At 47.9% G+C, this 17,498-nt stretch overlaps 7 protein-coding genes across 7 annotated transcripts; 4 read left to right on the top strand and 3 right to left on the bottom strand.

The window, feature by feature from the left end:
• Nucleotides 1–746: 746 nt before the first annotated feature.
• BC939DRAFT_496054 (uncharacterized protein) lies at nt 747–2,821 on the bottom strand (the record flags this gene model as incomplete). Its single annotated transcript, XM_051559670.1, has 6 exons — nt 747–783; nt 941–1,101; nt 1,239–1,933; nt 2,049–2,101; nt 2,188–2,276; nt 2,390–2,821. 6 exons carry the CDS (start codon nt 2,819–2,821, stop codon nt 747–749), a joined length of 1,467 nt encoding a protein of 488 aa, XP_051408310.1.
• Nucleotides 2,822–3,022: 201 nt separating this feature from the next.
• Nucleotides 3,023–6,151, bottom strand: BC939DRAFT_463528 (10 TM acyl transferase domain found in Cas1p-domain-containing protein). The gene is made up of 3 exons (XM_051557247.1): nt 5,924–6,151; nt 4,920–5,813; nt 3,023–4,825 (listed from the first exon to the last, which is right to left on the bottom strand). The coding sequence occupies exons 1-3, from the start codon at nt 6,018–6,020 to the stop codon at nt 3,069–3,071; spliced, it is 2,748 nt and encodes a 915-aa protein (XP_051408309.1). The 5' UTR covers nt 6,021–6,151; the 3' UTR covers nt 3,023–3,068.
• Nucleotides 6,152–7,420: 1,269 nt separating this feature from the next.
• On the top strand, nt 7,421–9,302 carry BC939DRAFT_463527 (uncharacterized protein). Its single transcript, XM_051557246.1, has 7 exons — nt 7,421–7,472; nt 7,589–7,627; nt 7,738–7,884; nt 7,980–8,101; nt 8,198–8,311; nt 8,401–8,593; nt 8,686–9,302. The coding sequence occupies exons 1-7, from the start codon at nt 7,449–7,451 to the stop codon at nt 9,205–9,207; spliced, it is 1,161 nt and encodes a 386-aa protein (XP_051408308.1). The 5' UTR covers nt 7,421–7,448; the 3' UTR covers nt 9,208–9,302.
• On the top strand, nt 9,301–10,790 carry BC939DRAFT_463522 (EAP30/Vps36 family-domain-containing protein). Its single transcript, XM_051557245.1, has 5 exons — nt 9,301–9,410; nt 9,525–9,592; nt 9,713–9,902; nt 10,018–10,508; nt 10,612–10,790. Exons 1-5 carry the CDS (start codon nt 9,341–9,343, stop codon nt 10,732–10,734), a joined length of 942 nt encoding a protein of 313 aa, XP_051408307.1. The 5' UTR covers nt 9,301–9,340; the 3' UTR covers nt 10,735–10,790.
• Nucleotides 10,791–12,902, bottom strand: BC939DRAFT_463520 (ATP-NAD kinase-like domain-containing protein). The gene is made up of 7 exons (XM_051557244.1): nt 12,449–12,902; nt 12,270–12,351; nt 12,072–12,173; nt 11,879–11,976; nt 11,645–11,797; nt 11,149–11,564; nt 10,791–11,046 (listed from the first exon to the last, which is right to left on the bottom strand). Exons 1-7 carry the CDS (start codon nt 12,882–12,884, stop codon nt 10,822–10,824), a joined length of 1,512 nt encoding a protein of 503 aa, XP_051408306.1. The 5' UTR covers nt 12,885–12,902; the 3' UTR covers nt 10,791–10,821.
• A 140-nt stretch (nt 12,903–13,042) lies between these two features.
• Nucleotides 13,043–14,824, top strand: BC939DRAFT_427968 (uncharacterized protein). Its single transcript, XM_051553197.1, has 6 exons — nt 13,043–13,363; nt 13,558–13,796; nt 13,896–14,059; nt 14,161–14,248; nt 14,348–14,413; nt 14,523–14,824. Exons 1-6 carry the CDS (start codon nt 13,240–13,242, stop codon nt 14,586–14,588), a joined length of 747 nt encoding a protein of 248 aa, XP_051408305.1. The 5' UTR covers nt 13,043–13,239; the 3' UTR covers nt 14,589–14,824.
• Nucleotides 14,825–15,130: 306 nt separating this feature from the next.
• On the top strand, nt 15,131–15,945 carry BC939DRAFT_463517 (uncharacterized protein). Its single transcript, XM_051557243.1, has 2 exons — nt 15,131–15,308; nt 15,412–15,945. The coding sequence occupies exons 1-2, from the start codon at nt 15,182–15,184 to the stop codon at nt 15,840–15,842; spliced, it is 558 nt and encodes a 185-aa protein (XP_051408304.1). The 5' UTR covers nt 15,131–15,181; the 3' UTR covers nt 15,843–15,945.
• Nucleotides 15,946–17,498: the final 1,553 nt, after the last annotated feature.

Here is a 17,498-nt window from a genome sequence, read left to right as displayed (position 1 = left end):
AGGTGAATTTTTTTTTTGCGAAAAAAATCAACGGGACGTCCATGTGTGTGTGTATGTGCTTCTTGGTATCTGAAGGACGACGACAACAAGGACAGTTGTCTCTCGTCGCGAAGCGTCTCTTATCTCTTTATATCTGCTGTTGATCAATCATGAGAATGATCGGTCCGGTTTTTTCGTTCTTTTGACTCTTCATTCGATCCTGTTTGAACCTGAATTGAAAATAAAAAGAAAAACTGTACTCTCTATCCACATATTGACCACGCATTTTACGCATTGCGGATTAAATTATTGCTAACGTTTGTTTGCGCCCTTGGGGGGGTGGAGAGGATCGTCGCGATCGTCGTTTGACGCCCAAGGCTTGAGTCCCTCCCCCCATCCCTGCTGCATTTGATGGACTAAGTGCTGTTCATTGCAATTTTATTATCGGGTGCAAAGTAATGGGAGGGCCAGTGCGTAAACTATCAGCAGCGCTACGACTGGAGGTTGAACATAAAAGATTCTGGGGAAATGAATTGGCTGCGCACACGCGCGTGGTACAAGCTGCTAGTGAAAGATGTACCCAAAGAAGTGAAGAAAAAAAAAGTGTGTGCGTAAGGCGTGTGTGCGTGTGTGTGTGTGTGTATGTGTGTGCGTGCTTGGACCCCCCCTCCCCCCAATGGGCTCGATCGGGGGGTTGTTTTTATTGAGCAGTTCCCGCGGAATACTCCTTGAAAGTCACTCCAAGGTTCCCGATGCTCCTCAAAACCTCAGGTTCCACCACCTTCGTGATCACCTGGCAGGGTTCTCCAATGTCCATGTAAGAAGCCAGCCTAAGTTATCCATCGAACCGGGTGTCAGTCCGTCTCCACCACCACCAAAAAAAAAAAAAAAAAAAAAAAAAAAAAAAAAACTCGTGTCAAGCACACCGGCAGCTGCAAAAAGGGGAGCATGCGGGACTTACATTTCCAAGTACCTGCCAGGGAAAGGGTATGCACCCGAGAGGTTCATGATCATCCCCACGGTGTTGTGCAATCGTGAATGGAAAACGCTGCTGATGACCTGCGAGGTGAACAGCAATCCGCCAACCAGTTCAGTCGACTCTGCCATCTTGGCAATTGTGTACTAATTTTTTTTTTTTTTTTTCACGCCATGCGGATGAACCGCCAAGGAACGTTTAAAATGTTATTGGATTGAAAACGCCCCATGAACACGCAGCAGCAGCAGCAGCAGTAGATCTGAATCCGTCCGTGTAAACATACTGCGTCTGTGCGTTCAGCAAACTCATCTCGCAGCTTGTTGGCCTCCGTTTGGTCGTGACAGATCACGACCGCCATTTTCAACTTGCTTACTTTGACTGCGTGATTCAACGCGATCTCTGTCAGGGCATTGTCCGTGTAATAAAAGTGCTTCGAATTGTCGATGTGGATGCGATCCATGCTGAAGACAATGGCGTCCTCTGAGAAATCAAAGGCCTCCGCAGCACGAACGACGTCCTCGGTACCATCATGTGTAGAGAGTACGACCTGACATATTTGGAAATCATTCAAGGCTGATTGAATCATATCGACATGGGCGGGTGTGCGCAACACATATTCGGCTTCGTACACGACCATTCCCTGGACAAACATCGGCTTGATAATGTTCTCGGCCCTCAGTCGCCGCATCATCTTGGGAGTCGTGACAAAAACAGTCGGCTTGTTGGGCGTCAGTTTTGACAACGGACCGAGATCGAGGCTCAATTCCTGTGGGACCACATGGATAGCGACCTTGAGATCGGCGATATCAAGGTACTTCTGGAACGATGTCAGGAAGCTCTTGCTGCTCATGGCGTCCAGCCGGCTCATCAGGATGAGGACCTGGAGCTCCGGCGCGGCCTTTTCAAACAGGTCCACAAGAGGGTAGATGGAGAGTTTCTCGAGCTTGTCGCCTCTGATTTGAAGGATAGCATCGTGTCCTATGTGGGAAATCGGGTGTCCCGTGTCAAACCATAGAAAAACGTCGTCTCTAGCGCAAAGTTGATCAAGCTTAATAAAACACATTTTTGTAAAGAGACATTCACCCGCTTTTACCAGCACTGAGCTTTTCAAGGATGTTCTTCTCGATATATCCAGCCTCTGTGATGCTGTTAAAGGAGCACGCAGTTAGAAAATGATGCGATCTTGGCAAAGGGATCCATGTCCAATCATAAATGATCAGGAATCAGCTCACCCGTCCTCCTTCAGGCACTTGAGCGTCGACTCCTTTATTTCGATCTTGTCAAGCGACTCGACCGGCTCTAGACCATGGGGATCAAGCACCTTTGCACGAAAAAAACCCCCCCAATAATGGATGATGCTTGAGCCGTTACTGGACAACATATTTATATTCCATATGGATGGCGGGAAGTAAGATGGAGGGGTTTTTTTTTTACCTTCAGGGTCCAGTTGGGCTTTCGTGATGAAAACGGCCGTGCGTAGCGTCTTCCACGAGGGCCGGCTGAGCGAGTGCTTCCGCGATTGTTTCGCTCTCTGATTGGACTCGGCAAATCCAAGGACGAGCGTCTAGTAGGCTCCGTGAGGGTGCCTTCGGAAGCCACGACCTCCGTGTCCCTCATAGAGGTTCCCAGACGCTCCACACGCTGAAAGACTTGCTGTAGGATCTTCTTTATGTCGAAAAGCTCGTCGCTGACCACCTTCCTATACTCGACCCCACTGGCAGTGGCAGACGACGAGAGCTCAGCATGTTGGATACTAGTTGCAGAGGCTTCCGCAACCGTGGGCTTGTTCTCGCTGTTGTCAGAGACTTTTTCCTGAGGAGGCGCTGGATCCTTCTCGGCAGGCAAAGGCGCGTTTTCAGGGTTCATTTGGTTGAAAGCGTAAAAGTTGTAAGCTGCTTGGGTCGATAAAAATGGGCCTTCTGTGGGCACTTGTAGATATCTAGATATCGTATATGTGAAGATCAGAAGAGGTAGAGCAGGAATGGATGGCAAAAACGAGTAGATGACGAAGGAAAGAGAGAAAAAAAAAAAAAAAAAAAAAAAAAAAAAGAACGATCATTGATGATGGTATATGATGCGTGCGATTTTTATTGCTATGCTTTCCATGTGTGTCTCATGTGGATCCGTAGTTCAGCACCCAAATGACCGTGAAAAAAATGGCCACCTTCCAGCCTGGCTGCATCCAGAGACGCTTGAATGCATCTGCAGATGGTGGCGCTGCTGAAGCGACAACGCCGCCAGACCGTACCCGGCCTACCCTACTGGCATCGATCTGGAGGACGACCCCGTCCTGCGTCCTGTCATCCCTGCTGCCGCTATCGCTGCTTTTTCCGAATGCGCTTGTTGGGCTCTGCCCTGTTTTGGTGCCCTTGGAGTGGTCATTCGGAAGCTGGACTTCAATTTTTTGACCCATCCTTCCAGCCTGACTTGTGATGGCATTGGATTCTCCCAGTTCGAGACTTGCTTCCATAAGACTCTTGAGCGTGGCCGGCCCCACAGCTCCTGCCGAGGCTGCAATGGGTGATACCATGACCGACTGTCGTTTTACGGCAACGGGAAGACCGGCTCCGCTTTCGTACTCTTTATCGCTCGTATTAGTAACCACTGTGAGAGGTACTGTCTGTACGGCAGGGCGTCCCTTGGGCTTTGGCTCGCGTCCTGTGATCAGCCAGTCCGAGAGCTCTCCTGTTGCACCACTCAGTACGTGCGCTATAGTGAAGAACAGGAACGTTGACAGAGCGAGGTTGATAGTCCAGGCTCCTACTCCTTCTACCCATGGCGAGATGACCAGGATTCCCTTGGTATCGGCAGCGAGCCACATGTGGAACTGACAGATGAAGGTTTCTAGCGAGCACTTGCCGACAAACGTGTAAAAAGTCGAAACTGTATTCCGGAGAGGAGCAGTGCTGTTGCGTAGGACCACGAAAGAGAGGATGGGAATCCAGGAAATGTACGGGTGCCAGTGATTGTACTCGAACTTCTGTATAGAAGCCGCAAATGAGAAGTATCCTAGGAGTCCGATAGCGGACGCAATGATCGAGGTCTTCCTGATAACGCTCCACTGCGGGTGAGTCGTGATGGACACCTCCTGGGCCTTAGTGAATCCATATGCAAAGAGCGCTCCGATGAATACGATCCATACATCCAGCTGTAGTCGGAATCTCCACTCCGCAGCTGACCAAGTGACACCAAACACAAAATGCAGGAGCTTAAACATCGAGCCCAGGACTAGAGGCCGATGGATAGCTGTTGCGGTCAGGATGGATGTGACCAGGATCTTGCTGAGGATGAACAAGGGGTTGTGGTTATGCGAGTGACCGATATACATCATCCCGTAGATGACCAAGTAGAAGAAAGAGACCAGCGGTGCGAAATAATAAGCCAGATAGTCCGTGTTCATGGTGTATGCCAATAAAATGGTGAGCAGATTCAAGCGCACCAGGATCGAGGCAACGCGGTTGAATCCAAAGTCGGCCTTTTTGTAGTAAAACACAAAGTGTCCGAATCCAGTCATGAAAAGGTAACTGGCAACCAGCATCCGCACTGGGTTGTAGATAGCAGATATCGAAGAGGCACCGACATAATGATAGATAAGGATCATGACCTGCATCCAGCCTTTCCACTCGTCTGTCTGGTCCCTGTTCAAGAACGCCTGGTCCTTTTCGGATCTCTTTAATGTCATGGAGCCGGCCATGAGGCACAAAAAGACAAGGTAAATGGATGACGGCGCGGAAAACATCTTGCTACCCTTGGCGAATAGACTAGTGCGATCGGCATAGTACATGTACATCACAGCCGCAGCTACCACCGCGAACGAGTGCAAAATGCCCACACTGGGAAAGAAGCGCGACACCGGATGGCCATGGTAGTCTGTGACACAAGAGTAAGCAAAAGGGTTGTGTCAGACATTTTCTCTGTCAACATTCGTGTCTGGATATCATTTCGCGGGGGAATGGATTGTTACATGTTTGGAGAATGTATCCTACTGGGAGCCAGATCAGGAAGATGGCCAGCATCAGTGTCTGATACCAATGATTAGAGGGGTAACTGTAGCAGCACGTGGCGCTCATGGGAGCGATCTTGGGAACCCTGTTGTTGCAGACGTAGTTAAGCAGGACGTCTGCCTCGACTGTCACAACCTTCTCAACGTAATGCAGACCGTCGTTTGTTTGATTGCCGGCTGCCTCCCTCATCTTGTTCCAACTGAAGGGCACTGAGACTGGAGTGTCCTTGGTCGCATCTCTGAGATAGTTGTTCATGTTGTCAATATCGACTGGCAAGAGTGTATGGAGCCGCTCTTCAGACAGCTTTTCAGTGTTGACCGTTGGAATGGGTGAGATGAACAGATGTCGCGCCAATGGCTCCAGACGCGAGCTGCCCATCTGTCGAACCAAGTTCTCCATGACTTGCTGCCACCGCTCGACGCCTCCTGACCACTCTGGATAGCGTAGATACCACAGTCCTGAGCCGACTAGGAAGATCGTTGGCGTTTGTACTTCCTTGCCCAAGACGCGATTGCTTGATCCAGTCAAGAGAGAAGCAGTCTTTGTCATGTTCAGTACCGGGTCCCAATAGAATTCGAATGATGTTCCTGAGGTTGGATCCTGAAAGTAAATGTCGGAGTGCCTGTTGCCCTCGGTATTGGCATCAGGAAGGACTTTCTTGACGATGGCATAGTAGAGTTGACGTGCGACTGAGTCGCCAATGACAACGACCCTTGATCCACTCATACATGTTGTTATGTGCTGGATATCATAAGTCCTGAGCATGCATCCCTTTGGCTGCCAATGAGTCCGCTCGCTGTCCAGCCACGAACCATGGTTCAAGAGACTGCTGCACCGTGTCTTGTCTGCTGGATCTGTTAAAATGATTTCCATGGTGTTCAGCGCTCGTTAGAGGCAAATTGAAATGGAAGCTGATGTATGATTGCACCGCCATCTTTCAGATTCATTAAGATGTGTCCCTCACCAAATAATCCCCGCAATCCAGCGAGGGAAACGATCGCGATCGCCACAACCCAGAATAACGGTTGAAGACTCCTTCGAAAGGCGGCGGAGATCTGCATCACGCGACCAATAGTTATTTAATTAAAGAGAAGAGTACAGAGAGAGAAAGGTGTAGGAGAGATGCAGTGATGGAGGCGATGAGTAGGAATGAGGTCGAATGAGAACGATGACAGAGTTGAAGAAAGAAGAGTTGTTTGGACAAAGCGGCCCTTTACGCAGACACAGGGGTGTGTATCTTTGGTAACCAATAAAATAGGTGTCCTCAGTTCATAGAGTTTGATTGTATTTGATTGAATTGGGTATTAATCTTTCCCCTGTCATGTTGGTCTCACGACGCGCCTTGACCCACGCTATTTGTGGACGAGTTGTCTTGAACCGTTGGAGACAAAGAACAAGACACACAAAGTGGCCTTTTTTTTTTTTTTTTTTTTTCAACTGACCCTTGTCGGCACCCCATTCATTATTTTTTATTCCCATGTGCAGGACACTACGATCATGGTTCGCATACTTGTGCCATGACATGGATCGATAAGCAAAAATCTTAATAAAGAGAGACGTTAATATACAGTTTGCGAAACCATAAGACAAAGTTCTTGAAATAGCCATCTTTAATCGTAGCTGGGGAAGGTCTTTTGCGAAACCAGTTCTCCATGGGCTGCTGTTTGACACCATGACTTGTCCAAACCCATCAAGAGTAACTGCAACAACAACATGAGCAACGACAGCAACGGATGTTTGAGGGGGGGGGGGGGGGGCACTTGCTGGTGTTGGTGGATGGTCGAAGAGGAGGAGGAGGCCTGTGTGAAGCTCATGGTGGGGGAACGATGGGTAGAGAGGAGCTGATAGGTTGCGAGAAGTTAATGTGGTCGTTTTGGAGATGAGTATAGATCCTCATCTTCACGGGCTGTAGTTGAGGATCCATCTCCAACTTCGCCCTTGAATTCTCATTTTCGTGTAAAAATACGTTTAGGCAAATTTCTAGCGTAAATTTTACTCTAGTTAGTGAATTGAAATTGGGTTTCGTAAACTGCCTAAATGTTTAGTTGTGCGCAAGCACTTTGCTTCCACCCCTTAGATCTCTTAGTAAAGTGGTTCTTTGGAAGCAGTGGAAACAGCAGGGCTTCATACTTCATGGAAGGTCTGGATTTCTTTCTTGTTGTTGAATGGATGTTTAAGGTTCATGGCATGTTCAGTGACGCATCTATATGACATTCACGACCCCTGTCAATTGAACACTTCACGTCTTTTGTGTAACCCACGGTCGTCCATTCAACTGTTAAGAAAGATATATTCAATAAGCACATTTGATTGGCCGTATCAATGGCCAATAGCAGTCTTCAGATAAACAGAGTTGGCCTAACACAGCAAACCACAAAGACTTAAAAGATACGATACAATTGAATACCCGGCGTAATAGTCGCAATTTTGACCGCTTCATCACTTCTCATTGACCAACAACCTCGTCTCGTATACCGTTCATCAGCATCATGGAGAAGTTTTCGCGCTGGAGGGCAAGTCATCACCATCGCATCTCGACAGTAATCAGCATAATAGGACAGGAATGCAACTTGGGCTAACATCAACACTAACATCAACAGTGCTCTTGACGTGCCTTCCGAATACTTAGGACCAAGGAACAGGCATCCAACCGTTTTTGCCACCAGTGGTAATTATGGCTCCGTTTATAAATATGGACACTAGATGAACATTCTGGATATTCAGCTCGATCCAGGAAAGCCGATCTAAACATATCTGCGTTTTTTCTTATTTTTTCAGCCAGCAAATGCGGATCACTCCCCTATCGAAAAGGTCATAACAGCTATCCTTATAGTTGTGAAACCCATTACGGGAGCCGTAAAATTTGTCGTCGTCTGCGCTCTGGCTCTTGTGCTAGTGACATTGGAAACACTAGGACTAGTCTTGGTAATAGCTGTTACAGCGGGATGGCTATTTCCCCATTGATTGTCCTGCCTCGCTGACGCTAAATTAACAAAGGTCATTGAACCTTAATGGAATAGTCCCCTTTTGGCCCGGTACAAAAGCTCTATCACCGTCTAATTTCGACCATCTTTGTCCGGATGATCCTGGTACTACTCGGCTTCTTTTGGATTAAGCACGAGGTTGTTACCCTAAAGCGAGGGTATGTACAACATGGCGAGCCTAGCCTAGTCTAGCTTTGTTGTGTAATAGCGTCAGGTACCCCGCTCTTACCCAGCATTTGCTCACTTAATTTAAGACGTAGCGCAGGAACAAACAAAGCACAATCGCTGAACAGGAAAGCTACGGCTTCAGGGGATCTGATAATCTGCAATTGGTCATCGTATATCGACATCCTGTATTTGGTTTTCAGGTATGAACGTTGTATCCGATCGACAAGTGATTCTAGACTGCCATGTCGTCTCTCTGTTAATACAATCGGGATTTAACAAAGCCTTTCAGATATGACCCCGTCTTCACTCAAATCTATCCCGCGACACTGACTGTCCGTCAGATCTCGTTCTGGGAGGCATTGCGTTTATCAGGAAGTTACCCAGAGTCGTCGCCGCCAGAGGGCGTCGAGACGTTACCTATCCTGGACTTCGTCAAAGCCATGCATAAAAAGGGCGCTGGGCCTGTCGTCGTTTTTCCAGAGGTAATTGACACAGAATTCCGTGTTTTACGCATGATACTAGGCGGACAATGTTGAATTTGCTCGTGTTCATTCGGTGAAAACATCTATAATAGGGCACAACAACGAACAACAGGGCGATTTTGAAATTTGTGCCGATCTTCACGAAATGCTCCGTGCCCGAGACGTCGATCAACATCGGCGTCTTGGCACTCAAGTACGACTACCACAAATTTGCTCCAACCTTCACCGTTGGACTCGACAACTCGTATCGCCTTGGACATTTGTTCCGCATGTGCGCTCAATTATATAACACGCTTTCCGTGAAGAGTCTCGCACCTGAAGAGTCTCCCTCAAACGCACACTTTTCGGCCATTGACGGTCTTTCTAGCACACCCTCAGGCGCCGCCATGGGCGTAATTGAACCAGTGGAAGAGGATCCTCTCGGCGGTGTGATTATCAATCTGATGGGACGCATGACACGGTTCAGAAAGCTAGGGCTGAATGTTCAGGACAAGGCCGATTTCTTGGATTACTTTATCCTCCGAAACAATGGAATTAGCAGCGCAAAGAAGACTCCAGTGCAGAAAACAAGCGCACCTACATCAGTAGGAACTGGCCGGCCCAAGAGGCATTAGACTTCTCCCCTAACCACTCAGCATCAAACAGCTCAATGTCTTTAAAACAAACGCGCTTCAAATAAAACTTGCACCGCATCTATTCTTTGACCTTTTTTTTTTGTCAACGTTGATTGATGTCCAAGAAGTGGATATGACCAGCGACGAGACATCCGTCAGGCAACCTAGCACACCCCGCATTCTGGAGGGCGGTTCCAACACCAGTAAGCTTTGAGGCTCACCAAATATGGAAATCTATGGTCGCCCCCTCTGCTGCCCTTTGTTAAACTTGCTACACCCCACCATCGCAAATACCACTGACACTGACGCTGACACAGACAAGATGAACCGAAGACGCATGCAACTCGGCGGAAGGGCTTACAATGAGCGCCTCAAAGCAACGAACGTATGTCTTCTACTGCATCCTCAAAAACAGCATCCTCGTAAAGCATTTGTTCAAGGAATGTGCAAACGGAATCATCAACGTGAACTAAGTCTTGTTACTATCTTTCTGTGCTTATAACAGGAATCGTATCAACGGGTCGGCCAGACAATCTCAGACAACCAACTGGAGCAGCTCCAAAGCCAGCTGGATACGTTCCGGGCCAACCTCGAGACATTTGCACGGCTGCACCGCAAGGATATCCAAAAGGATCCCGTCTTTCGCATGCACTTTCAAAAGATGTGCGGGAACATTGGCGTCGACCCATTAGCATGTACGTAAAGATATAAAGATGATTAGCGGAGACAAGTGCACTGTCTTTCTCTGTCTGGATGCGGAGTATCGATAGCGCTCGCTCAACATTCCTTTCTCTGTTCTGGGATTTTTAGCGAGTAAGGGATACTGGGGAGAACTTCTTGGTGTGGGTGATTTTTACTACGAACTTGGCATACAGATCATAGATGTATGTCTGTCGACTAGAGCCTTGAACGGCGGACTCATGGAATTGTCGGAAGTCAAGCGGCGAGTGGAGCGTATGCGTGGAATACGGGACAACAAAGGAACGAATAATTACAACAGCACCTTCACCACCACCACCGCCGCCGCCAGCAGTAAATGGGCAAGCATAACCGGCAAGGATACCAGTATGGAGATTACGGAGGACGATGTCTTACGGTCGATCAAAACCTTAGTGCCGTTGGGAAGTGGATTCCAGGTGCTGCAGATTGGGGACAAGAAAATGGTAAGCTCAGTCCCGCGCGAATTGAACCGGGATCAGTCTGTTATCCTGGCACTCGTTCAGGACACCAATGGACATGTCAACGTCAATATTATCAACGAACGACTTGGATGGGAGCACGGCCGCATAATGACAGCCCTGGTAAGCATTTAGGAAGATAACCTTTTCTTCTACGCTACGTCGGATCAGGCTCCAGTATGTGTGAGCTCTCCATAACTGACAACTTTCAATCGTCCCTCACTAGGATACACTGCTGGACGATAGTCTGATGTGGATCGATCAACAGGCGGATCCGTACGAATACTGGGTGCCTGGATTCTTTGAACCAGAGGACGATGACATGTACGGAACATCGGCCTCTTCATGACGCAGGAGAGTGTCGAGTGCTTCAAAATGAGAATAAATTAGGGCACCAAGCATTTGTATATGCTCCAGAAGTTTTATTTGCGCGGATCTACTCGGACATGTAATGGCTCATGCTCTGTTTGTTCAGAAAGCCCTGATTCCACTTCAAGAGGTCATTGATATCCTTAATCCAGTCCTCGCCTGCATGGACTCGGTTAACACAGGGCATAGGGAAAGCCGACATGCACACCTGTAAAAACTCGTTCTTGTCCAAGAAGAAAGTCTCCTTGCCATCCAGAGAAACCTCTGCTGGACCTCGAGATTTTTCTCCGATCTATGATATGTGGAAGCAAAATAAAAGGGTCAACATATGCCCAACGTGGCAGCTATATGAACCACTTCGAAGGGTAACCAACAAGTAAGTATTCATGCAAACCTTAAGCTGGATGGTGGCGTTCGGAGGCAGCAATACTGGTCTGAACGACAATGATCTTGGACAAATCGGTGTCAATAGCAAGGACTGAATTGATGGGTGCACTATAGATCCGCCTGCCGATAAAGAATAAGCTGTGGATCCAGTCGGAGATGCAACGATAAGTCCATCCGCGACAGCCTCGGTGATCAGGTGTCCATCGACATAGCAGCCAATCCAGGTCAAATGCGGATATCGCCCACGATGCAAGTTAACCTCATTCATGACCGTCAGATCGTTGATTCGTCCTGAGCCATCTTTCGCCTGCAGGCGCCGTCCATCCGCGCCGTGTAGAGTGCATTTGAGTCGCATACGGAGTAAAAGAGATGCCTGTCGATTGTCGATCAATTTAGTTAATGCGGCCTGGTAATTGTTGATATCTATATACGACAACTCAGTAGTACCATTAGCATGCGCTGCTTCTACAAAATAACAGCGACAGTTCGAACTAAAGACTTACGATATGGCAGTAAGAATCCCAAGGTACCCATTGAGAAAGAAATGACTGGCGGTACTGCAGAGTTGAATAGCGAGGATGTGTGAAGGATCGTTCCATCGCCACCCAAGGTCACTACCAAGTCTGTCACTCGCGTGTATTCGACTCGCTTGTTATCTAGACAAAGGGGATGAAAATGAATATCCCTTTCGCTGTACACTGCACCGGACCTTCCTGCCTTTTGTCCCTCTGCCTTACCTGGGATGGTATATAGAAACGGTAATCGTCCCGCAAACTCGTGAGCGACTTCTGGCTCGACCACTACATTCATGTGGGGATATGTGGAGTGGATCCATCTGCGCGGCAAGAGTTCCAAATTTAGTTCCCATCATGTCTTCCAAAGGCATCATTATACCTGCTACGGATATAGTTGAAACCACACGCGAATTACGTTGCCACATCGACTAAGGCCTTGTCTGTTAGCTCATCGTTGGGTTTCTTGATGATGAGTATTGTCCTCGGTGCGTCTTCCCATTGCAGCATGTAATTTCCCCTGTTCGATCGCATTTGCAAATGGGCTGTCAGTGGGTGCCCTTGTCCCAGTGGTAACATCCATCCGTTGCGCATGCATGCTCGAGCCAAGCTTTACCCATAAGTCGTCCCAAAAGATTGTACGATCTCCCGGCTCGGTTCCTTATCAGTATTGGGCGCAAGATCTTTCGGAAAGACGCCTGTGACAGAACAATAATAAAATGTGCTTAGCCAACGCTGTCTGATCAAAAACGTCACGGAAACATCAAGCAGTTGACAGAAACATGCTGACGCTACCTGGCGTATCTAGGATCATCTTGATTCTGGTTGGCAGTTCACTGGTTAGTTTACCGGCCCCTGTCGATCCGCCTTCTGATCGTGCCGGGCGATCTATTGTGATATCCTTGCCGCTCTCTGTCCTGTCTTTCTGATCCTGGTGGTAAGGTACGTAACTAGAGAATGATTTGCGCCCACGCTTCGTCGTCGAGACATGCATGTCTATATGCTTTATGGTGCTCCCGATAATACCAAAGCGGCGACATGGCGACTGCATTCCGCATCGGGGAGTCGTGTAGAATCTTGTCCCAAAGACGGCTGCAGTTGACGATGTGATGCCAGAGAGGTGTGAGCGTGGAACGCATGCGTGGAGCTGAGTGACATGAGGAGCACGGATCTGCTTCGAAACGAAGGCCTGGAAGGACTCCTGAAAGGCGTGGAGATTTGCTCTGCGCATGGTCCTTGTAAAGTGAAAGCGAAAATGCGGCAGTATCTTCACACGCGTGCTCAACCAGATCGACTGATCTGAGACCGTCTTTTCCAACCTGAGAGTGGCTTTGTCAGCAGCCAAAAGGATAAAAGGAAGCGCAATTCATTTTTGCATCGCCCTGAAGAGGTACACCTCCGTTGATTCATTCATCCCGTCAACCATCAATCATTAGCCATCAACCACCAAGTATATTCGTCCGATATTCTTCGATCCTTCATCTCATACCATCGGCTTTTCGCGCTGCCCACACACCATTACTCTTTCATAACTTGCAGTTTTCTATTATCAAGCTCAGCAGCACCTACAATAAGCGCTCCTCAAGATGGCTATGACATATTCTATTCTCCCTTCCGAAATCGGCTTTCAGGACTACTCGTTCGACTTTGAGGAGTATGTCAGGAATGAGGTTGGACTTGACATTACCAACATGGCAAAGAAGAATGGAGGTATGCTCTTGATTAGAAAACAGAGCGTTTTGTTAAAAAAGCGCGTGTATAAATCGGCTTTTTTTTCGCTCCCAGCACCGCACCGGAAAGACCAATTATGCTGGACAGTGGATAGATGGACTATGGAAAGCTCAAATAAAGAGCTCGTTTAATGACTAATCAAAGCTTCCCTCTTATTTTAATCGCTGTACTAGAAAATGGAGATAATATCTGCAGATTCTTCTTGAAAGGACATTGCTCAAAAGGAAACAACTGCCCGTTTAGACATGTCAGGACAGATCCGTCAAAGGCGGTTGTCTGCAAACATTGGCTTCGAGGACTTTGCAAAAAGGGTGACAATTGCGAGTTTTTGCACGAGTACAACCTGAGGAAAATGCCTGAATGTTGGTTCTACAGCAAGTACGGAGAATGTAACAGCGGCTCCGAATGCATTGTAAGTATCAAGTATCATGGAATTAACATTGGTGAATAAGTTTGAAATTTTGCCTATGGATCGACCTACTAAGCTTGTTTCTGCGTGCTGTTGACATAGTATCTTCATATCGATCCGGAAAGCAAGATTAAAGACTGCCCGTGGTACGCGCGAGGATTCTGCAAACATGGACCCAATTGTCGACACAAGCATACCCGGAAGGTGCTCTGTCAAAACTATGTCACAGGATGGTGCCCTCAGGGATCCAATTGCCCGAACGGACAGTAAGTGTCTGCTTTTCAGGCGGATGTTATACATGTATAATGGCTTTCATAACAACCACATTAACACAGGAATAATAATCTAATATCTTTTCTTCCTTCAGCCCGAAATACGAGTTGCCTCCACCAAATTGGGACGATGGTCAGGGAGCACGACCAATGCCTCAAGAAAGATCATTTGAGCGCGATGAGGTGAGCTGGCCGTACTAGGCATTTGCGGTCCGCAAAGCAACAACCCCGCTACTTTATTTCTATGGAGATTAACGGACATTTCTTGCGATACGCCTTTAGACACAACAACGTCCAAATGGTGAATCATTTCCGACGCGGAATCTTGAGGATGTTACCTGTTTTAAAGTAAGCTGCCAATTTCACAGACCGCGTTATACCGTTATAGAACCTCGCGGACTTAGAACTGCTATTAATCTTCTTTTTTTTTTTTTCTTTTCTATCATTTGAACTTTAGTGCCAGCAAAAGGGACATTATGCAAATAGGTGTCCGCAAGGAAGACAGCATGACATGCAGATGTAGTAGTGGAGACCTTTTGCAGCCTGGATTCTTCCCTCGCATCTTCTTCAATCCTATGTGCTACGAACGCCGATTCCCAGCCCACTACTGTCTTTCGCGGCCCCTACCACTTGTTCTGCCACCTCGACTATGGCCTCTCCAGCTATGTATGACCGAGGATATGATATTCACTTTGTAGTAACTTTGTAGACATAGAATACCCAAATGTCATGTCGTCGCACAATAAACATGGACTTGAACTTGAATGTTGTTTATCCCCTATTTTTCATATTTGCGTGTTTATGTTATTCAAAAAAAAAATGGGAGCGTCGGGCAACTGACTTCAACGTTTATATGGTTTCCTTTGCAACCCCTTTCTTTGTCCCTTTGTCATATGTTCTGGTTTGCTGATCTTCAGCAACAACATGCCTTTGTATTGCGGCGAAGTACAAACTCAAGCAATGGAGTTATGCCTCATGGATATCCCATGATACAGGGGCGTCTGTGGGGGGCTCGCGATATAAAAGACAGGTATCCTACCTTCTGTCCAGACCCATTCGCTCCCTCACGTCCGACACCCCACGCCAATCACACCAACGACTACCAGAGAGACCGCAATGGCTACCGATAGGGATTTGTGCTGCTGCTGCATCAGACTTCGACTCGCTGTGGGAGTGGTCTCGTTAATCTATCTTGTTGTTATCGCCGCAACAACCTATCAAAAATATGTCGCCAATAACACTGGTAGCGTACATTAATGGACGCGAATATCACCACGCGTCAGCTTTGCACAGCTCTTGCGCGCAATGTGTTAACAGTTCAACATTTCTGCTTGCATTTTTGATAGGCGATCATGTCGCTAAAATTGTGATCTATGTCTCGGCGGCCCTCCAGGTGATCATCGCGTTGCTCGGTCTTCTCTCTGCTATCACAAAGTCCGTCGGCATCACAAGAATATTTTCCTTCCTTTGGTGGTGCCTCACTGTCGTAGTTCTCGGGCTCTCAATCGGAAACATCATTCTGGTGGCCAGGGACGACAAGGCTGCTATTGAGGACGTGTGTCGAAAGGATCTCACTCCTTCTAATGGCACATTAGTGACCGACTCAGAAGTTACCAGTTGCTACCGCACGACTGTCATCATTTCAGCTGTAGTTCTGGGAATCCAGTTCCTGATCATGTGCTTGTTTGGATGGGTGATCCAGCGGTTCCTGAGAGAGGTCAAGCAAGACGCCGCCGTGGCATCAGCTCTGAAGGCGGTTGATGATGGAGACGTTTAAAAGCAACCCCCATCGCTGGAGCTCGGTGAGGGAGACATCCGATGAGTCTGCAAGCTTTGGGACCCAAACTTGTTATACGCCTTATGACCTTGCAGTAGTATCTAATTATCTATAATACATCACGCCTAACTTCTCTGTAGTGGGCCTACAACGGTTTTGATGACTGAAAACTAAATCAAAGTGTTTGGGTGCAATGATTCAAACCAGGCTGGGCCAACGGATTATCCAGCAAGATCATTGCTATTGTTCATCTACGCGTATGCCAATCGTATGAACAGGTGAACCAGTTCGCATAATTTGCTGTCAGTCGTCTTTTGATTCTTGAAAAGTCAGTGCAGTGAGTTTGACGGACATCTAATCTATGCACACATAATGCTCGCACAGCTAAACTCCTGATGTTCTTTCAATCCTTGTTCCTTTGCCGGATTGTTTCTGTATCCAATCCCTCTCCAAATATTCAGACAGCATGGATGCGGTGGGCGCAATTGCCCCTCTTCTTTAGGAATAATTGTCCAGCCATCTACTGTAAGCGGGCCCAAAATGCTTATCCAGGTTAAACTTGCTAGATCTACTCCCGGCTACTGTCCTTTGAAGTCCGTATCGCTCCGTCATTGCGTATAGTCCATGCGCCATAGTTTCTCAGAAATTGTGGGCTACCTTCGATCTCCCACAGCATCGAGGGCACCATTGCCCCTGCTCCTGCCCTCTATAAAAAAAATGAACGCATTCCTCTGTGGCTATTTCACATTATCCCGATCTCGGATCTGCGGCTATCTACTGAACGACTTCTCTGCCCTTCATGGCCCTCGTCTTGCTCTTATCCGTAAGCAGCATCTTTTTTTTTCTTTTTTTGGCGACCAAAAAAAGGGACAGCCTGCGTAGCATGCGCCAGAATGACCTACTCCAGGACAGCAAGTACTTGTCTGGGGCCTAGGGCCCCAATCAGTTAAGCGAGGGCGGTGCTTCTGATAGCCAGCATCTCTCTTTCGATGACAGGTCGTCATGTAATCGCCCTGTGACATGCACAATATCGAAGTACGACAGTCAAACCAGATTCCATACCAGGGACAACCCGCAGCCCCAGCCTCAACCTGCCTACTACACAGCCAAAGCAAATCCTCCCACTGTTCAGTTTCGGCGCCTTACCCCGAAGCGTTCCTGAAGGAAGCTCTTGTTCGCTTAAAGCAGATCCTTAAAGGCAAGAAGAAGAGCATCCGCCTGCCTCTCTGAATTAGAAGCCTGCAGCTGCAGCTACTAATTTATTCGTAATTTATTTTTATAAACTCTCCTTCCTCTGCTTCGCTATTTGACCCTTTGGTTCCTTGTCCTTGACCTCGATTCGCAGCCGCCTCGTACATTCGCTTCCTCTTCTTCCTCATCCTCATCCTCATCCTCATTTCGCCAGAATTAATGAATTCCAATCCACAGCGAGATGACTCCGCGTCAACAGCTGCAGGAACGTCCTCTCCACGAGCGACTTATGCATCCCAGGAACCACAGCCACCAACACCAAGGCCACAGCCCTTTCCAACGACTCAGCCCACGCTCTATAAAGCACACCGGCATGCATCAACACAGCTCTCCAAGTTCGGAGGCCTGCCACACATTCGAACACAGACCGCTGGTCAAGATCACAACCACTCAGCCGAGGATACG

Source organism: Gamsiella multidivaricata (assembly GCF_025024155.1).
Source record: "Gamsiella multidivaricata strain RSA 2152 chromosome Unknown BC939scaffold_77, whole genome shotgun sequence".
NCBI lineage: Eukaryota > Fungi > Mortierellomycota > Mortierellomycetes > Mortierellales > Mortierellaceae > Gamsiella > Gamsiella multidivaricata.
This window is presented reverse-complemented; position numbering and strand designations above follow the sequence as displayed.

Bases quoted from the DNA above. Each gene is read 5' to 3' on its own strand.
- BC939DRAFT_463520 (XM_051557244.1), bottom strand. From the start codon at position 12,884: ATGCGCAGAGCAAATCTCCACGCCTTTCAGGAGTCCTTCCAGGCCTTC. The intron at 12,352-12,448 runs GTAGCGTCAGCA...GTTCTGTCACAG, and splicing joins GATGATCCTAGATACGCCAG to GCGTCTTTCCGAAAGATCTT. The intron at 11,047-11,148 runs GTTTGCATGAAT...CACATATCATAG, and splicing joins ACGCCACCATCCAGCTTAAG to ATCGGAGAAAAATCTCGAGG.
- BC939DRAFT_463522 (XM_051557245.1), top strand. From the start codon at position 9,341: ATGACCAGCGACGAGACATCCGTCAGGCAACCTAGCACACCCCGCATT. The intron at 9,593-9,712 runs GTATGTCTTCTA...TGCTTATAACAG, and splicing joins AGCGCCTCAAAGCAACGAAC to GAATCGTATCAACGGGTCGG. The intron at 9,903-10,017 runs GTACGTAAAGAT...TGGGATTTTTAG, and splicing joins TGGCGTCGACCCATTAGCAT to CGAGTAAGGGATACTGGGGA.
- BC939DRAFT_463527 (XM_051557246.1), top strand. From the start codon at position 7,449: ATGGAGAAGTTTTCGCGCTGGAGG. The intron at 7,473-7,588 runs GCAAGTCATCAC...CCGAATACTTAG, and splicing joins AGAAGTTTTCGCGCTGGAGG to GACCAAGGAACAGGCATCCA. The intron at 8,102-8,197 runs GTATGTACAACA...ACTTAATTTAAG, and splicing joins GTTGTTACCCTAAAGCGAGG to ACGTAGCGCAGGAACAAACA.
- BC939DRAFT_427968 (XM_051553197.1), top strand. From the start codon at position 13,240: ATGGCTATGACATATTCTATTCTCCCTTCCGAAATCGGCTTTCAGGAC. The intron at 14,060-14,160 runs GTAAGTGTCTGC...TTCTTCCTTCAG, and splicing joins TCCAATTGCCCGAACGGACA to CCCGAAATACGAGTTGCCTC. The intron at 14,249-14,347 runs GTGAGCTGGCCG...ATACGCCTTTAG, and splicing joins GATCATTTGAGCGCGATGAG to ACACAACAACGTCCAAATGG.
- BC939DRAFT_463517 (XM_051557243.1), top strand. From the start codon at position 15,182: ATGGCTACCGATAGGGATTTGTGCTGCTGCTGCATCAGACTTCGACTC. The intron at 15,309-15,411 runs GTAGCGTACATT...CATTTTTGATAG, and splicing joins ATATGTCGCCAATAACACTG to GCGATCATGTCGCTAAAATT.
- BC939DRAFT_463528 (XM_051557247.1), bottom strand. From the start codon at position 6,020: ATGCAGATCTCCGCCGCCTTTCGAAGGAGTCTTCAACCGTTATTCTGG. The intron at 5,814-5,923 runs GTGAGGGACACA...TCATTTTAACAG, and splicing joins TGGATTGCGGGGATTATTTG to ATCCAGCAGACAAGACACGG. The intron at 4,826-4,919 runs GTAACAATCCAT...CTTGTGTCACAG, and splicing joins AGGATACATTCTCCAAACAT to ACTACCATGGCCATCCGGTG.